The sequence below is a fragment of the Brassica oleracea genome, chromosome C7, assembly GCF_000695525.1.
Source record: "Brassica oleracea var. oleracea cultivar TO1000 chromosome C7, BOL, whole genome shotgun sequence".
In the NCBI taxonomy this organism is placed as follows: domain Eukaryota; kingdom Viridiplantae; phylum Streptophyta; class Magnoliopsida; order Brassicales; family Brassicaceae; genus Brassica; species Brassica oleracea.
In genome coordinates, this window is record NC_027754.1 from 36,575,787 (window position 1) to 36,595,354 (window position 19,568).

At 34.2% G+C, this 19,568-nt stretch overlaps 2 protein-coding genes across 3 annotated transcripts; one reads left to right on the forward strand and one right to left on the reverse strand.

The window, feature by feature from the left end:
• Nucleotides 1-1,124: 1,124 nt before the first annotated feature.
• LOC106306935 (chloride channel protein CLC-d) lies at nt 1,125-6,480 on the reverse strand. 2 transcript variants are annotated; one of them, XM_013743734.1, is made up of 23 exons: nt 6,201-6,480; nt 6,059-6,125; nt 5,749-5,970; nt 5,607-5,653; nt 5,407-5,505; nt 5,220-5,294; nt 5,019-5,107; nt 4,691-4,831; nt 4,534-4,604; nt 4,368-4,447; nt 4,112-4,261; nt 3,722-3,781; nt 3,537-3,611; nt 3,204-3,355; nt 2,968-3,103; nt 2,761-2,892; nt 2,567-2,644; nt 2,428-2,483; nt 2,264-2,344; nt 2,018-2,174; nt 1,825-1,926; nt 1,687-1,736; nt 1,125-1,524 (listed from the first exon to the last, which is right to left on the reverse strand). In XM_013743734.1, the coding sequence occupies exons 1-23, from the start codon at nt 6,381-6,383 to the stop codon at nt 1,455-1,457; spliced, it is 2,373 nt and encodes a 790-aa protein (XP_013599188.1). In that variant the 5' UTR covers nt 6,384-6,480; the 3' UTR covers nt 1,125-1,454. The 2 variants fall into 2 exon arrangements, with proteins under 2 accessions (XP_013599188.1, XP_013599187.1); XM_013743733.1 differs by having other exon boundaries at nt 6,053-6,125.
• Nucleotides 6,481-14,964: 8,484 nt separating this feature from the next.
• LOC106301482 (probable membrane-associated kinase regulator 1) lies at nt 14,965-16,240 on the forward strand. Its single transcript, XM_013737885.1, has one exon. The coding sequence runs from the start codon at nt 15,071-15,073 to the stop codon at nt 16,046-16,048; it is 978 nt and encodes a 325-aa protein (XP_013593339.1). The 5' UTR covers nt 14,965-15,070; the 3' UTR covers nt 16,049-16,240.
• Nucleotides 16,241-19,568: the final 3,328 nt, after the last annotated feature.

Genomic DNA, 19,568 nt, shown 5'->3' on the forward strand with positions numbered 1-19,568 from the left:
TAATACGTCAGTGTGAATTCACTACCTCCCTTTGAGAAGGTGATCTCTCTTGGAAGTACCTTAGAGACATCAACCTTGACAAACACTTTCGCAACCTCCAAATTGGTACATGAGCTTGTCTCCGGGTGAAGCTTCACCGGAAACCCTACTGTGCTAGCTATGAAACTGAGCGCTTCCCATGAAAACATGTTGAGTGGAACTTTCTCCAAATGAACCCACATTGGAATAGATTCTTCTTCTTGTTTCTCTTCCTCACTCTTTGATTTCGAGACTATCATCGGCACACCCACCACATTCCACATACCTCTGCGTATAATCTTCTCCCCCGTTTTTCGATTTGGAACTCTAAACCTCATTGTCGTGGGATTAACTTCATAAACCTCCACCTTTGCAGCTTCAACTCCATATTTCCAGATTTTATTAAGAACCATATGAACTTTGGCAACATGAGGCGCTAGATCCAGGAACTTTCCTACCACAAAATCTTCCCACAAAGGTGTTGTACTCTCTAGGATTTCATCTGGAACCAAATGCTTCACATCCTTCATCGAAACCTCAACATCGTGCTTCTTCAACCTTTTCTTATCCTCCGCGACCTCAACCCAACTCTGTTCGCCATGCCTCAACTTCTCTTCTCGATCTGATTCAACCTTCCTGCCCAGATTCGCACTTACTCCAATCTCTTTTCTCCTCTCCGGTGAAGCCAAAACACCTGGCGGCCTCGCCGAATCCATATCCGAAACCCTCGTCGCTATCGTAATCGCAATCGCCCAAAATCGCCTTTTCTAAACGACAACGTTCTTTTCCAGTTTTCATTATGAATATAAAACAAACAATATAATAATTTGTTTGTACATATATAAAATATATATATAAACAAATTATTAATTGATAATTTTGATGGGATCATATATTTATCTAAAATTTTCTTAAAAAATTATTATCTTATTAATTTGTGTCATGTCGAATATTAATTTATACCGTTTTTACTGTAGTAATAAAAATAAAATATTGTTAATTGATCAAAGTTCATAATAGTATCTTTTCGAATATATAGTCTAGCTAGCCTTGGCTACTATCACACTGAATAATCGAATTTCTAAGTGCGTAGATCAGAACACCAGTGAGCTCAACGCATATTATTTCTTGTTTAACTTAATCAAATATATGTCAACGGCTAGATTTTACAATGATTAAGAAATAATAAAAGTTTGCAAAATTACAACAATCAAACTCACTACATATATCTTTCAACTCTGTGAACAGCCAATGAGACTGTTAACACAATTTCCAGCTCACGAGATATGATCATACATCCTTCAGACCGGTTTTGGGGCAAACCTCCTCAAACTCAAAACGAGGAAAAATCATGTCGTTTGGTAGTATGGACTAATCACTAGTCCGAGTAAAGATCCAACCAACTTCAAATGCTTGTATACGTTTGACTGTTTTTTCTAGCCTAAAAGATCGTCTAGAAGCGGACGTGCAGCGTCCGCCCGCGTTGCTGTCTCACTGTACCGACCTCTGCAAGGCAAAAAACAATGAGGGACAATAAGGGATTTTTTGCCTACAGGGCAAAGAAACTACATTACACACTTAAAAACTTATTATACGATCATAACATCAGACTTGAGAGACTCCCAAGGCTTTCGTGACTAGACATAAGAATAGCAGCAAGCAAGAGACCTTACACTAGTTGACTGTTGGAGTTCAACAGCTGATGATTCCCCGTTTTCCTGCATAACAAGACCAGTAACATCATTAATGTTACCTAATGGAATATTGTGTATAACTAACTCTCTACTGATGTAAAAGACTGAATACCTCAATTAGCAAATCCTTTCTTGTGATCAAGCCTATCACACGGGAAGGACGGGGAACAACAAATAGATGTCTCAATCCAAGTTGCCGGAAAAGGTTGTATACCTAATTCAAACGGATAAGATTCTCAAGCAATTATGATGTATATTGTGTATCGGTATGAAAATATAACCAGTGCTTAATTGCTTATATTCACCTTTGTCAACGACATGTCTTCAGGAACAACGTATGGAGACGGATTCAGAAATGGAGCAAGATCTATATACATCTCTAAATCATCTGAAGTTAGATGTATATCCTCTATGCATAACCCTTTAGATGAAACAGGTTTAGCAAACTCGCTAAATCTGTGCCTGGAGATTGCATAAGGAATTGATTTATTAGACAAAATATGATTACTTCGAAAGAGAATGGAAAAGAAGAGGGTGTGACTTTAGTTTACCTGATCGGTCTGGCGCTTGGATCACAAGGCAGAGGACTATGTTGAAAATCCACTTTAGATTGAAGGAGTACAAGCAAGTGACTGCATGGTAAACAAAACTCAGAATTATACAAATCTTTAAAAGTAACTCCTTTTGCAGTTGGTGGACAAATGTAATCACGTACCTCCGAAGAACTAACCCAATGACAAGTGTTTCACCACTTCTCGTGTGGTCGATCACCTGGTACAGTGTCAAAGCAAAACCATCAGTACAGAGGACTAGCAATAACGAGTCAAACTTGTGTGGGAGAAAGCAATGCTTACCGGAAATCCATTGTGTTTGTTGCTGCGCAAAATTGAAGCGACATCTGCAACCCTGATAACTCGAGGTAAAGAAATTACCTTCAAAGAAGAAAAATATTAGATTCATATAAGACCCACGTGACAAGCTCCATCTAGTATTTGGCTGATGATAGAACATAGCTCTACGGTTGATAATGGAGATAAATAATAACAACCTTCTGACTTTGACATGCTTCCTTCGCTATCATTTGCCGCATGTGATATTTGGGTCTCGATTCCAGTAACGGAATGCCCTTAAGGCGTGCTTGTACTTCATACAATCCCTCATTGAAAGCATCACCCACGGCCTAGGAACAGAACAAATTAAAACAAGCGTATTTCCATAGAAACTAAGGCAAATGATAATTGTTGGTAACTCATACCTTTGAAACGAGAAGAACCAACATTATAAGAGGCAGAAGTTTCAGGTTGTTTGTGATTTCAACCATGATAACACATAAAGATACAGTCATCCGCATCGAGCCTCCAAGAAATGAAGCAGCTCCCAGCAAAGCATAACTAAGGTTCAAAGACTTTTGTATTAAAGGCCTAAAGTTTAACCAACAAATTGAAAAAACAAAGTGGTAAGATCAACAAAGCACTACACAGAGAGACTCACGTTCCCTCTTCAATGTTGAGCTTCTTGTAAAATCTGACCACAAACATGCCTACAAGGCGCCCATACGTTGATCCTATCATTATTCCAGGGACAAACTGGCCAGCGGGAACAGCTGTTCCAAATGTCACCACTGCTAACGTATAAAACATAGCCTGTAAATCATTAAACAGAAAGAAAACAATAAATCAGAAGAATAAACAAATAGAATGATGTACCTATAGATAAAGAGATGGAACGATATTAAAAATCAAGTCAGCATAATCCTTATCATGGTGATAACATGCACATGATTCAATAAATCTCAAAATCTATACACCAAATAAGGGCATATACCAAAAAAGTCAGTAGACTCTGAGCACTGAATTCTCGCATTGTTTTTGCGCTGAACAAATTCCTTATAGCATCATCCTATCACCAAAAAAGAAAAGCAAAAGGTTTAAATTGTAACAGTCGGGCTTAAAAGTAAGCAAAGTCAAAATCAGAAAGAATATATCTGAAAATATTCTAGAATAAAAGACCTGAGTATTGAAGAAAATTGTGGCGAGATCATTGTATTCGTTATCCGTCTTGCAGTAGAACTGATGATGGAAGCGAAAAAAAAAAAATAAGCAATGAGAACGCGGCAATGTTAAAAAAGGCTAAAATGTCAGGAAAGTCAGAAAGCTCAGCAGAAGAAATGAATTCATTGCCAAAGTTTTGGGGCTGATTATTTAGTATTCCTAGTAGACACCATCACATGAATTCCACATACGCATCTAACATAAGTGTTCACATTTCACTAGGTGTAATTAGCAAAACTTGTGAGGTTTTTGGCCTGACATTTTTGCCATCGGAGAAACAGTTAAATGATGGGTAATATCATCATAGCAGATCTCAAAGATACACATCTATCTATAACAATGTCTTACATTTACGTAATTCCCATACATTCCAGGAGGCCGTGGACATTCAATACCAGAGTCAGTAACTGTTTCAGGGCATGGACTGCATTTCCTTAGGAGTGGCAGCCCAAATGAGATGGCTGAAGTTAAGCAAGAGATGATGCATGCTTCATATATCTGCATATTCAAATACGTAGCAGCTACTTAAGTTCAGAAACGAGACAGTCAATCTTCAAAAGATAAACATAACCAAATAAATGTAGCATTTCATGTGAATCTTTACCTTCACTCGATTTCCTTTCTTGTGCAAATAATTTCGACGCCAAGATGTCATATAGTATGTAAGTTGGTTAAATAATGCCCCTGGAGGAAAATGCCATGAGAAATGAAACAGTTAAGAGAAATATGAATTGAGCCAAGAATGCAAGGAAAGGAAAAAAAAAACTCACCAAGTAGGCCTCCGATAACTCCAATTACAGCCATTGGCAGTAGCTCCTTGAAGTAGTAGTCATCTTGACCACTAAACGAAGGAAAGAAAAGTTGCAAGTCAATTTTAGCACTCTTAGCTTTGGAGAATGTAAGTGAGCATTGAAGCTAGAACCTTACTCTGATACATCCCATATAATGAAACCACCTCCACCAAAGTGTCCACATATTCCACTCTTGCACCATCCCATGGCAGTACGCACCACAACAGCTACGATAGCAGAAGTGAAAAAGACACGCCACATAAGTTGACTTCTCCACCTTCAATAGGACATGCAAATTATATTAGATGGACAGACGGCATAGCATCCCAGATGCACACAAGATAAAGTATCCCAGGATACATGCTAAGGAAACAATGAAATAGACAATAGGAGTTCCTAAAATGGCTGTATCTCAGAACAGAATAATTTCAGCTGCTGGACATAGGATGAGGGAAGGAACCTACCATGAAGTGACCTCCTCTAATGCAAATAACACTCCACCAACTGGAGCTCTAAAAGCTGCAGCAACTCCAGCTGCACATCCACAAGTGACCTTTCAAGGCATCGCAAAAGTGAAGAAATAAGATCTCTCAAGAGATTCGGACCTAATCTAAAACTAAACAAAGTCAGATAGCATTCTTGACAAGAAGCATCTAGGAACTTACAAGATCACGACGATCTCTGTCACTCTTAAAAAGCTGAGGCCATCTAGAATTCAAATGGTATTTCGTAGATCCACCCTGAAACAACATAAGCAAAAGGAAAGCATAATATAAGTTTCCAGAGGAATGCTGGAAAACAGAGGTAAGAAAAGCACTCCATGCCAGAATAACAAAAAACTCAGAAGCTCACCTGACCAAGCAAAGATGCAATGCAAGCACCTGTATGTACAAGGGGACCTTCTTTCCCCAAGGCTAAACCACCTCCAACAGAACCAATGCTTCCAAATATCTATGCAAGAGCAACTTTTAAAAAGTTTCTCCAAAATAGGGAGAAGAAAAAAGAAGTGAACTTTCAAGATTAACACAACATTCCACACAAAAATAACGCACCTTCCCGATAAGGGTTCTAAAGAGCAAGGTACCAGGAATATCAATTCCTGCACAATCAAATGCATAAATATTACTGTGAACTTACAAACTCTCAGCAAAAAAAAAATAGAAACAAATGGAGAAGTAGGAAGAGTTGATGTACCATTGAGATAACCCTTGATCTCAGGAATGCCAGAGCCAGCGGCAGCAGGAGCGAACTGCGTAATAATATACGCGGAAGAAAACACCAAGACTAGATTGATGACAAGGTAAACAATAAACCCCGCAAAGTAAGACTTCTGAATGATGGCGAAAGTCAGAGCAAACTTCCATCCAGCGAAATTCTCAACCGAGAGATTAATGAAAACAGCAGCCAATCCAGTTCCTAACACCAACCAAACCAATAATTAAAAAACAAAAATCAATGGATCTGAAAAAAGAAGGTGTAAAAGTAGCAGTAGTAGTACCGATACCGATGAGTAACGAGAAGAACCACTTGACAGCAACGTAGTAACCAACGTAAAGCTTCCCTCGATGCGCCTACAATCATCATCAGAGAGAGAGATGAATCAAAAGGAGAGAAGGAGGTAGTATATTAGTAAGTAAGCAACTAACCTGTTCTTCTCTGTAAGCGTAATTCTCGATAACCTCGTAATCAAGACTATCAACGCCGCCACCGCCGTCACGTGGGGAGCTGAGTAAGCCAACGCCGTCTGTGGAAGCGTCGTCGGAGTCAGGGACGCGAGACCAGAGGAGATTATCGGATTCGATCCCGTTCTGTAGATGATTCGAGAGCATGATGATGATCCGATCGAATCGAATCGAGAAGCTTGCTTGATTTAGGGATTCGTGTTTTTTTTTTTTCCTTCTAGATTGTGATTTAAATCTGTTTATGGGAGATGTCTGTAACTTATGTTATACACATTTTAGCTTTCCCTATCAAATTTATTTACTACGGGATAAAATGTTATTTTCTTTACTTTTTTGTGATTAGAAAATTATTTTAGTAAACCTTTCTAATCTTTTAACGCGGATTTATTATTTAATTATAATTTTGACATATTTAATTATGAGATTATTATGACGACGATTTCACAATATATCATTTTATTTTTTTTAAATGCATAATTTTAAAATTGTTCTAAAAAAATTACTCTGATAGTTGTATTTGTACTATATTTTATAATAAAAATATGAAAAATTCTATATGATAGTTTTTTTAGTTTATCTTTACAAAAATAATCAACAATAAAAAAAATGACCAAAATAAATTTTATTAAAATATAAAAATATTTTTTTGTCTTAGAATTAACTAATCTAAACTTATGGTTTAGGGTTAAGATGTGAGATTTTAGGGATATGGTTTCAAATTTTAAAAAAAAAATTAAAAAAAAATAATAAATAATAAAATTTCAAAATAAAAATGATTATTTTGGTCATTTTCTTCTTCGAATTCTATTTTGTGACAAAAATTTAAAAAAGATTATTTGAAAAAATTGCCTTAAAAATATATTATGAACTTTTTTCTTTATCAACCTGTATAATTGAGAAAATACTTTTTGGTATTTAAATTTAAGATTTTCTGGTATAATGTATCAACAAACCTTTAATGGAACCAAAAAATTTCCACAGACTTTAAAAATTCTTTTGAACATTATTCTTTCATTAATGATAGCATAAAAGATCAGAAGACAAATCTATTTGTATATCATTGGTACAGCACAAGTTCTAATGCCAAAATGCTTGTTCACCACATAATTAAATTAAACTTAATATCGGAGCTGATTATCCAAACCAAGAAAGAAGAGAAGTCAACATCCATAGTTTTTGAACACTATGAGCCAAACAATTAGTCAAAAAAATTTGACATCATATGGAATGAAGAAGAAAGAAAAGAATACAATTTGGAATGAACATTGTGACCTTTAGACTTAAAGTGCCCCCTTCGCCTTCATGCTTTTACTAATCCCACAAATGCAATTCCACTAAAACTTTATTGGGAGTGGAATCAAACGCATCGAACTGCTTTGTGCATGTATGTCACTGCTTCAAAGTAATGTCCCTTTCCATAATGGGCCTTGAGCTTAAATTATATATAGTAAGACCATACTAATCCTATGAATAGAAACTTCACCTCAAAAGCGACTTTCTAAGATGTTGATGTCAACATTTTCTAACCATACTATAGTACCCGTCAACATAACCTTTACAAGTTATGTTTATTTGCACGCAAAGTCTTTACATGTTTACATGTCTAAGTCATTAGCTGATCCTCTAGCATAAATTAAATGGCTTTTAAGAATATCACTAAGACTAGCAAAAGCCAGCAACACTGGCGAATGGCGATCAAAGTTGCATGAATTAGTACAAACGCATTTGCCATCCATTCAAAAGAGACTGGGACACAATATACATAAACATTACTTTAGTACATAACTACATATCGAAATCTGGACATGAAATGAAACCTACACAAACACAATCTCAGGTAGTGCCAGTTGTACAAGATATAGCAGCAGCAATATCATTGGGTTTTGGTGGGTAAAAATGGCTTAGGGTAGTGGTATCATCTAGTAAGATACCAAAACTGGCATTTGTATTTTTCTCGACTGTGAATCCATGGTGGGAGCAGATGTATTTCTATGCGATATGACCATTCAGAAAACAATGAACAAAAACTGTTAGGTGGGTTCTCTAATTGAGATTATTGATTGATTGCCAAAGAAGACAAGAAGCACAAGTAATGAATGGGCTTTGAAACTAAGAGAGCCTAATCATAATAATGAAGTCCCAAGCCCCATTTTGCTTGGAAAATAAACATGGCTCCAACACCACCATGACTCTGATATCAGAGTTTTTTCTCTCCTTGGGGGGAATAATGACAAGTGTCGCTCTCTGATTTGTTAATACACTTGAATTGGTTTTTTTTCTAAACGTGATTCTGTGTTTCTAAGCCAATGTCATTACATAGCAACTCCAGGCCCGGATCCTTCTTCCCTATAGGTCTCATCTTCTCACTGTTGCCGCCTCTCCGAATTGAAAAAAGAAGTTGATGCCATGGCCGTTACACTCTAACGTTGCGGAGGAGGTTCAATTGTTGCGGTTCTGGGAGGCGCGAAATCTAAGGAAAGGAGGTGAACTGATGAGTGTTGACATGCTCTTTGTTGATGAGAATGTAAGCCTTTTTTCATGAATCTGTTTTACAGTTTACTTCATCCCGATTATGTAAAGAATAACACCGTTAACGTTCCTTCCCAAAAACATTGTCTTAGCGTTTTATTTTCTCTTCGCTTACAGTCAACCTAACGCAAGGAACTGTCAGTGCGAACCATCAGCTTAGGTTCAGGGAACGTCTCAGCGAAGGCTCCCTCTACACCTTAACTGGATTTGACGTCGTACGTAGCAACACCAACTTCCATTTTTCTGATGCTTTTTTCTCAATTCGGTTCAATGAAGGGACCTCTCTTGAGAAGGTAATGGCGTCTGCAAGGCCCATCCCTACAGAGCTTTTCAGATTCATGGCATATAGTCAGATACTTGAGTTCGCAAACACTGGGAAACAACTTCCTGATATGTATTCTTACACTTAGTCTTTTAGTTGGTTCTGTGATATCATGTGTTAAAGTAACCCACTTGATTATTTATCAGACGTGATTGGTGAGTTGAATGCAATCCAAAGCACAATCACAGACCGTCTACCAGGGGCACAGTGTGTGATGCTAACTCTGCGTCTTCGCAGGTTCATTTCATTTTATATATGACATGTGTTATTACGAAAGCTTTTATCGCATCTGTTGAATTGAGTTTTGGTTGTTCTCTCTCTGCAGTGGTGAAAACGTTTGTGTGAGTATGTTTGACTCCTTGGCTCTTGCGTTCCATACCAAATTAGACAGTTATGGGAGAGAGCCGAGAGTCGTTATTGCTACAAGCGTGAATCCTAAGATAGTTGGGGGTATGTGTATTTTGTGTTTCTGAATTTCAGTTGCATACATACATATATATTCGTCAAAAGCATGTTAGTTTCTATCTGTTTAGTACTTAATTAAGTACCCCTTATTAATTTCCATGTGTTTTCTCAGGCCGTCTATTTTTGAACGGTACTTCTAGCACACATCTCTACTTTGACTCTGAGACCGAAACTGGGAAAGAAGTCTTTGACATGTACGACTCATAATTCTATTTCAAGTACCCCAAGTTTGTGATATTGACAAATATGTGGTTGCAAGTTAGAGTTTATTTGATGAGGGACCTTAAATGTAATGCATTAGATAGAACCTGTTCACACATAGGAGTATATGACCTTCTTCCTCACGTTCTGCTTTCATCCCACTTCCAGATTGTGTGCCACAGCCGGTGGTGACTCCACCAGTGTGACATAGTAAGGTGGTGTCAAGGAGCTGGAGACTGTTTCATTAGCGGAGTTGACGACCTACTTGTGAAGATTCGGCTGTATTGTAGCATTTGACGCAGCTATGACTAAGATGACAAATGTCAGGGCTGTAGAGGTTCCTCATCCAATGGTTTGTAATCTTACCATAATATAAGCATATACTATACTGTTACATGTTATTTAGGATTTACTGATGTGTGCTTTGATGAACTTCAGGGACAAGGTGAGGAGAAAGACCTAAGGAACCCATCCAAAAAAGTCTGGACTTAATTAGCTTCCTGCATTGAGCACTATACAGGAACATATCCATCGGTTTCTCCCATGCATTAGTTAATTGAACTCACTTTATGTTTTCCAAATAAGGGTTAAGACACTTAGTCCACCATCTAATTCAAGATTTCTCTCCCTTTTGGTTTGGTTACTTAGTAAACATTTGGAGTTGTTAATTTTACATATATTTATCTATATGCAAGCACTCTTACCCAAATCCACACTCGATATGAAAACGAAATTAAAAATCCATTTACATTATATTTTCGTCATGTTTAGTCAAAAAGACGATAACCTAACACAAAAACTTCTGTAACATACTGAGAATCATCACCTAGCACAAAAAAACTATTGTAACATACTAAGAAGTGAGAATCATACCACTCATACTTCAGTAATGTACATATAAAGGAAATCAAGTATCTTCGTAGCCTAACTCTATTTTTATTTAATGTAAGACTCTAGATTCTTTTAGAACGACAAAGACTAGAGATTACTCTCTTCTCACTTACTAAACGATAAAGACTTAGACATTACTCTCTTCTCACTTACTGCTACTCATTTTTCTAGAGGACCCGCATCATTTTTACTCAAAAATCACTCCAAGAACCTCCATTAATTTACTTTGATTTTGTAGGTTTCCCCATGATATCTGAAAATAATAACGGGTAAAAGTTTCCGACTTCATGTCTACACTTGGGATGCAAATAAACTGGAGTTAAATTACAAACAAAAAAGAAAAAAAAAACAGAAAAAAAGTAAACTGAATTTTAGAACCAGTGCCATAGCAGTTGGGTGGCCAACGTCTCTGATTGTACTCTAAGTCCAACTACTCCCAATATTCGTTGTTGTTAATATTTAGTTATTTACTACTACAGTTACCCATCGATTGGTAGCAGCTGTGCCAGTGTTTATCTTAAATTAGTAATGTTCACTAAAAACAACAATTCGACCCTCTCTTAACCCAACCATCCAAACCTTACTTCTGTCACTTATAATCTTTATCAATGATCAAAGCATTCAGTGATTAACTTTCGTATTCGTTATGTTCCCTATTAAAAACTCTCTTAGCGCTTTTATCCCATACTCTGAAGCATCAAACCTTGCTTCTTTTAACTCGGCTTACATATGATCTTCACAAAATAACATGCGCACGTCGCCTAAATTTTATAAGGAACCTGCAACCCTTCGTTTTTCGCAAACTAACCTGCAACCATTCGTTCATGCATGTTCCTGATTATTATTTATAACATAGAAGAAGATGGTTGGAATTATGTATATGCTGAAATCTTTGTGTGTTCTCTGCATATTAGAATCTGAATAGTAACAAAACGTGTGTAGATATAATATCGATTTTTTATTATTATTAATTTCGGTATGGCGTAGTTTTCGACGTTATCATTCAAAGCCTTAATCTCACAAACTCAATAACACAAAGTTAGAAACCCCGCGTGAAGTAAATAATTCTAGATTAGTCAAAAACAAATAATATTTAGTTAAGAAATTTTTTGAATAAAAACATTGTTAGAAACACACTTATAATCACATGTAGAATACATTTAGATATACCACAATCAGGCATAAAACTTTAACACACAATTGAGAAAATATAATAAAGTATTACATATATAATCTCATGCAAATGCAAAAAGAAAACGTAATTCCATTAAAAATATAAATGAAAATGAAAATTGAAAACAAAATAGTACAATGACAAAAAAAAAATATTTGATAACAAATAAAAATTCAGATAAAAAATTATAAACAAAGGTCAAAAATGTTAACAAAATAAATATAATCTTCAAAAAATAATTAATTTATAAGATGATCTTAGAAAACAAATATTTATTATATTCAATTTAGAGTAATTTTTTCAAATGATTTATAAAATATAAATATATTTTAACATAAAATAATTTTGTTGCATATATAGTAAAGTTGTTGTTTTGCAAATACGAGAATGATTTGATCGACCAACAATATAAAACGGCTTAATCATGTATTAATTAGAATATAATAATACGAAACTGGTAGAGAATCTATTAGTAATAAACTTATATCAAAAATTTGACCCAAAGAAAGAACTAATATCAAATAATCCGAGAGGGGACGAGCAAGCGCCACTCATGGCGTTGGCATCACGTGATAGAATCCCTATTTCTAAACTTCCCCGCTGTATTTTCCCGACAAGACGCGACGATGACGTTTATTTTCCATATTTCGTATAAAATACGAGGTTTTTTTATTGGGCTTTATCTGTCTACTTTAATTTTATTTATTTTTAAATCACTAAATTTTATTAATCATGTTGTAGTTTTATTTTTAAAAATTAAAGTCTACATCAAGTTTTTATTTAGTTTTACCAATCATGCTTTAACTTTATTTTTATAACTACTTCAAAAAAAAAAAACAAAACTTATTCTTATGTATTTTAGGCAAAAACCGTACATCTTTTTTTTATAGGTTGTAGAATCTGTAAATTAAAAAAATATCTATAATATCAAATAAATTATATAATCATAATAAAAACTTTTATAAATATTTTAATTTTGAATTTGAGTGTTTTTAAATTATTAAGATATTTAAATAATATAAATATTATTTACATACCACATTTTAAATTACAATAAATTTTGATAATTTATTAAAAAATATTAATATAAATTATTTTAATTGATATATAATAATAATTTTATATATACAACACATATTTCATATATTTTATTTTAAAATATATATAGCCTACAGCTTACAACTACAACAAATTTAATTACACCAAAAGTCTCCGCAGAAAAAAATCTACAGTAACAACTTTACAGTTACAATAGATTTATCTACAGCTAAATTTTTAAAGCCATGGTCGAACCAATCATCACCAACACCTATATATAGTTGCATCACCATATAGTTACATTACGGATCCAAATTACAGTGAAGTTAACATCAATTCAAGAGGTATATTAGTTACTCATGTTCCAAATGTTCGTTCTCTTTCACAACAAAATGCACCTTGTACAACAATATTATTCTATTGATAATGTAATATTTCATTATATCATCTCCAATATGTTTTGCTATTTTTTCTCTATTTAATAAATGCAGAATCTACTCAGATATATCTTCTGAAATGACATTTTCTAAATATAAAAATACTATTTATTTCGCTAAATATGAAGAAAAAAGTTATTTAGTATAAGAAATTAGAAATAGAGTAGACGAGATTTGTCCCTAAATTTTAATTATAGAAACACATATAAAAATGAAGTGAAGATGTTTTTAGTACTAATCGTTCCATTGTAAAAGATGAGTTAAATACAAATAAAACGTCGGGTCGGCTATGTCCAAAACATTTGAGTATCGCCATATATGAGAAAATTTGTATTTCATGTGTCTCTCTCCCCTTTTCTCTCAAAATAGATAGTAATAATTAGTAAATCTCAGTTCAAAAAATAATAATTAGTATATCTCTTCAACTTAATCATATTTTACATATTGTTATTGATGTCTTATGGTCTAAACTAAATCCTCTATATATTAATCTTAGAACATTAGTTAAATGACAAAGCTGAAGAACATGCTTATCTGTCAAATATTAAAAATATGATATTAAATGAACTATTCAATACTTTATTATATATCATCAAATTCAAATATGGAAAGAAATAATCATTAAACTCTTTCTTTTGATGTTTGGTCATTTAATGTATTAAAAAGGAAAAACGTGATTATTTCTATAGAAAGGAAAATTTGAAAAGGAATATGAAGCGGGAGGTTTGAAAAAAATTTGGTTGCATAACCCCATTTCTTCTCTCTTTTTTTTCGCTTTGTCGATAGAGAATGATCATTTTGATTCTTCCATCTGAATGAGAAAATTATGTTTTTAGTTCAATCCATTTGAAATCATTTTGGGTTTAGCATAGCTTTCAGAATCTATAAAATGGTTTGAATAAAATTGAATGTAAAATTATATTATGTTTTTATATACGTAAAAATCAATTACGATGGGATAAATGAAAAAGCAAACTCAATGTTAAACAATTACCGCCATCAAATTATTAAAATAAAAACAACAAGAAAAATGATTTAATATTTTGTTTCCAGTATATGTTTTATTAAATTTGTTATATGTTCTTACAGGTATAGGAAAAAAAGACAAATTGCAAATACATAATTGATTTAAATTGCTAACATATCATTATTATGAATATTTCACTCAGTGCAAAACGCAGATTATCACCTAATAGTGGTTAAAATGCTGAGAGTTCTTTAAAATCACAACATAGGACGAACTCACTTATATTATTTTCCAAAAACACTATCCAACCACTTGTGTAACTTGTAACCGGTTACATTCATCACTAAATCTATTTCTTTTTAGAACAAATATAGAGAGCCAGTTAAGAAATTTTTTAACAAAAATAAACTAGTTATAAACAAGAGATACATACCAACAAAGTCAATAAAATCCAAACTTTAACCATAATTTCCGGGATGAAGAGAGATCGGACCATAGGTCACAAGTCACAACTAGCATTGCTCACTCCTCACTCCTACAAATTGATTATTAATTAGGCGTCATTAAACGTCTCTCTAATCCTGTGGTCCATTTGACACTATTTAATTACATTGCATGTGACTACAGCTTCAACCTAGCGATCATCGTGGCATTTTCTCATGATATCAACTGCACTGCACTGCAGCAGCCTCTTAAATACAAAACCAAAAAAATAAAATTATTTAAAAACATTGCACTCTATTATTTACATAGAAGAAGCTAAAGACAAAGCAGAGGAGGAAGCATACAAAACAGAGAGATAAGAGCGCGATGAGACGTCAACCACGTCCACGTCCCTCTCCACCGCGTTCTCACTCGTCTCCGTCGTCATCTTCATCGGAGTTTGAGTTCAACGTCTCAATCTCTCCACGAAAAGCTTCTTCTTCGCTTTGCCCCGCCGATGAGCTCTTCTACAAAGGCCAGCTTCTCCCTCTCCAGCTCTCCCCTCGTCTCTCTCTCGTCCGTACACTCTGTTCTTCTACTTCTTCCTCTGACTACACTTCCTCTTCCTCCGCGGCACGTGACTCCACCGAATCTTCCTCCTCCACCGATTCCACCGCCTCTTTCCCTCTCCTCCGCCCTCCGCCGCTCGATGGCTGCGACTCTTCCCGTCCTAGCTCCGTAACCGATGAGGAAGATTCGTTCTTTAAACCGACGAAGAAGAACACTAGCGGCGGTTTCTCGCTCTCTAGATTCTCCTCTGTTTTCAAGAAAGAACACAAAACCGTCTCCGCCGCGGCTCCGTCGCCGGTGAAGAGAATGAGCTCCACGGCGAAAGAGGTTATCCGCAAATACATGAAAAAGGTCAAACCTTTATACGACAAGCTATCTCAGAAACAGAGCACCACCACCGTCACGTCTTCGAAAACAGAGCAATCATCTCTCAAACATTCCGGCAACATCCGAGGAACCTCCTCCGCCGTCGCCTCCTCCACCGCCATTCCGGCCGCTGGCTCCAGCAGCGGAGGGCTATCTATCTCTTTCTCAGGAAACCTAATGAAATACACGAAGCGAGGACGATGCGCGGCGAGCTGTCCGTCGTCCATGAGGTCGTCTCCGAGTCACTCCGGCGTGCTGACACGTGGCGGGTTTCCGGGTCAAGGAGGAGGTGGAGGTAGCTGCAGCAGCAGCATCAACAACAGTATGACTTCTTCGATGGAAGAGCTTCAGAGTGCTATTCAAGGAGCTATTGCTCATTGCAAGAACTCAATGATGCAGAAGAATATGGTTAGTAGTCTCGAGATCTAGTTTGATGCATCCATATATGTTTTGTTGTTCTTGTCTTTCTAGACATTTAAAAAAAAAATTTAATCTACTGTTTTGTCTTAGAATTGCCAGTGTGATCCAAACATCCGATATAATTAACGATGCTATTGGTTATTTTATCTGTTTGATTAACTTAACTCAGAATAAGACATTGTAGTTGGTGGTTCATTTCAAGATCCATCTTGGTTTTAATTCCTTTTCATATTATATATGTTATCCATCTTGATTGTAATGGACCAAAACTCCTACTTTTCACTCACATAACAAAACCAATCTTGTTTTATCCAATTAATACAAGTTCATCAGGGTTTTGTATATATTTTATTCCATGCCTTGTGGTTTGTTGGATATGAAGAATAGATTGAAAAAAAAAATTAGAGAGCATACAGACGTTGTGAAATAATTGAGGGAAACAAGAAAACGACGGTGGGGTTTATATTTTAAAAATAATTGTAGAATTGGATTATTGATACTCATCAGCAGCACTCTTCTGCGATGGTTCAGTTCTTCGTACCTTATCACCTTCCTCTCTATGTGGTTATTGTCGGTGTTCTCCGTTAAATGATAAATTATTGTGCCTTCTCCATATCAATATCATAATCAGTGATCTCACTTGAAATATCCAACTTTTTTTTTGCATCATATCTATCTCCAACTATTATTGTGTGGACAATGGCACTCTAAACATTTGTGTGTGTGTTTTCAAGACATCTGTATGCCAAAGTATATTTTAGTCATTGTTCTAAGAATGATTTAGACATGATGCAACCTACGAAATGTTAAAAGTAACTGAAAGTAATGTTACTTATTGGATTCATATGATGTACATTTTTCATATATTTTAATGAAATAACACACCTCGAAATGATTGATTGAACAATATGAAATATCTATAAAGCGAAACGAATTTTCCATCTTTATTTATCTTCTAATTTACAAATGAGCACCTACGATCTTTGTTTTGTTGTTAGAATTTTGCAAATTTCACGAAGAGTAAAAGAACCAAGCATAGAACCACCGCTTCAATGGTGAGAGCAAAACATGTTATATTGTAATGGTCGACTGATCAATGCAAACGTAATATAATAAAATATGTACAAAAATAAAAAGAAAACGGGCAAAACAAGTGAATACAGCAGGTAAAAACCAATAATAAATTTTTTTGTTTGTTGAAAATGGTGGTTTTAAATGTTACTAAATTAAAAAAAAAAGGTCACTAAATTTAAAACCCTAATAAATTATACTTTGATATCCGAGTGCCAATTGGGAAAGATTCCTATGTGTAACTAGACCACAATTCGAATAGCACCATGCAGATACGATATTTGTTGTTCCCTGTTTTAGCTACTCTAAATGATTAAATTTCTTGAATATTCAATTGTTTGCGTGTCACATAGATCAGTCTGGAGTTTCATTAAAAACACTACAATCCTAATTATAAAATTATAATTTTACAAAAATTGGTGATATCTTGTAGTTATACCATTAACTGGTTAATTTGAAGTTTTGAACTGCATAAAAATGCAAATGTTTTTATAGATTTTGCTAGGGTATCTTGAAAATATATTATGATGGTAGTACAATCAATCGCATACGTGGAGTAGAAGCTCAAAAACATTAATTACATATGCATATGTTTGGCTTTAAGAGTATCATTATCCCTGAAACCTTCTTAATTTTTTTTTTTTTTACTTTTTCGAATTAAAAAAAAAACGAATCAATCGTGAGCCGCTATGTGTTAGTGGAGTCCGTGAATAGTGTAAGAAACCCTTAAGAACCGACTACTATTTAGTAGTTTTTGTAACTGATTTCTTTAAAAAAAATGGGTCCTACGCAGAACCCACACGCTAACAAACCCTCTAATATCCCCGGATAAAGTTGCTCTAAGAAGTTGGATGCATCGTACATGTGCATCTTTGCATTGAGAAGCGTTGGGTTCGTAATAAAGATTCTGATGTGGTCAAAGTCAAACTCCTCTTCGCTTGGTTTATAGTTTATAGTTTATAGTTTTATACACTACAAACTAAAATATTTACTTCTATATATCTTTTTAATCATGGGCTTATTCGTAGAATAACCATAAAAAATGGGGAAATTAGATTTGTTGTAAAAAAGGAGAGAGAGATAGAAAGAGAAAAAAGGAGAAAATGTGGGTTTTTGGTTATTTAGTGAATTATAGTTTTTTTTAGTATCATTTGGCCTAATTTCCCTTTAATCATAGCCAACAACAGCATCCTCAATTTTTTTTTGTCAATACAGTATCCTCATTTAATGATGGGGGCTCTTCATTTTTCTTTTTCTTGACCATCTTGATGTTTATAAATACAAGCACATTGAATTTCAATTATTTCTCTTTCCGTTTCTAAAAAATTCATATTCTAACATTTTTTACTTGTTTCTAAAGGATAAATGTTTTAGATATTCTATGTATTTTTAATAATGAATTTTAAACTTAAAAAATGTTAATTGGCAATTTTGGATTTATTGAATTGCTATTTGTTTAAATTTATGGAAAACTGTTATAATTTTTTAAAAAGTTGTTATAATTTAAAAAATTAATGCATTGATAGTTCATTTTTTTTTAATATTTGTGAAAAATCTAAAACATGCATTATTTAAAAACATAGGGAGTATTATTTATTGGGACATCTTCGTCATTATCACCATTTTCTTCTAAATCTTTCTTATACATATATATCTACATATTGTGAAAAGAGGAATACTGAATACATTTGACCAGAAAAAGAGGAATACTGAATACATGTTTAGTATAAGTATCTATTCACTCTGTGGTTTATTATATAAGTTATATTGACTGTGTGTGTCAAACAAAATTGATGTAGTGTGGAGTTAGTATATACTATAGTATATAGCTACTGTGATTGATGATTAATCGAAAGAAGCGGTAAATATAAAAAGATATAGGTTGGAAATTTGTCTTTGCGTTGCATGGAAATGGAGAGTTAATGACAAACAGGGACATGTGTTTAGTAAGATCTTTGGTAGCATCGCTATCTTATGTCTCACTCCTATCAACGACAATAGTGAATACTTGCACCGTTGCATAAATTTAAGAGGACTATACGATGACTGGTGTGAGCTAACTAGGCGAATGATTATATCTGCAAATAATACAAAACTAGATTTCGAGCCGCACAACCGCGCACAGATTTTTGTTTTCAATGCTAAATTGATATATATTATAATATATACTAGATTTTGATCCGCGCTTTCAAAGCGCGGATTTTTTTTTTTTTTTTTCAATTGACAAATATTTAGTAAATGTCATATTTCATATATTTGTGTTTTATTTTATAAAATACTTAAACTTTTTATCTTTCTTTATCGTGTTTCATTTTAAATTACTATTTATGTTTAAAAATTAAACTTTATTTTTTTAATGAATTAAGTTGGTATAACTCTGATAAATTAATTTTATTATGTGGTTAGTATTTTTAATAAAAATAATTATATACTTTTAATAAAGATTTATACTTTTCAA

Excerpts from the sequence above, each read along its gene's own strand:
- LOC106301482 (XM_013737885.1), top strand. The coding sequence starts at position 15,071 with ATGAGACGTCAACCACGTCCACGTCCCTCTCCACCGCGTTCTCACTCG.
- LOC106306935 (XM_013743733.1), bottom strand. The coding sequence starts at position 6,383 with ATGCTCTCGAATCATCTACAGAACGGGATCGAATCCGATAATCTCCTC. Across the intron at positions 5,108-5,219 it reads ACAGAGATCGTCGTGATCTT|GTCACTTGTGGATGTGCAGC; the intron begins GTAAGTTCCTAG and ends ATGCCTTGAAAG. Across the intron at positions 2,645-2,760 it reads AAGCATGTCAAAGTCAGAAG|GTAATTTCTTTACCTCGAGT; the intron begins GTTGTTATTATT and ends TCTTCTTTGAAG.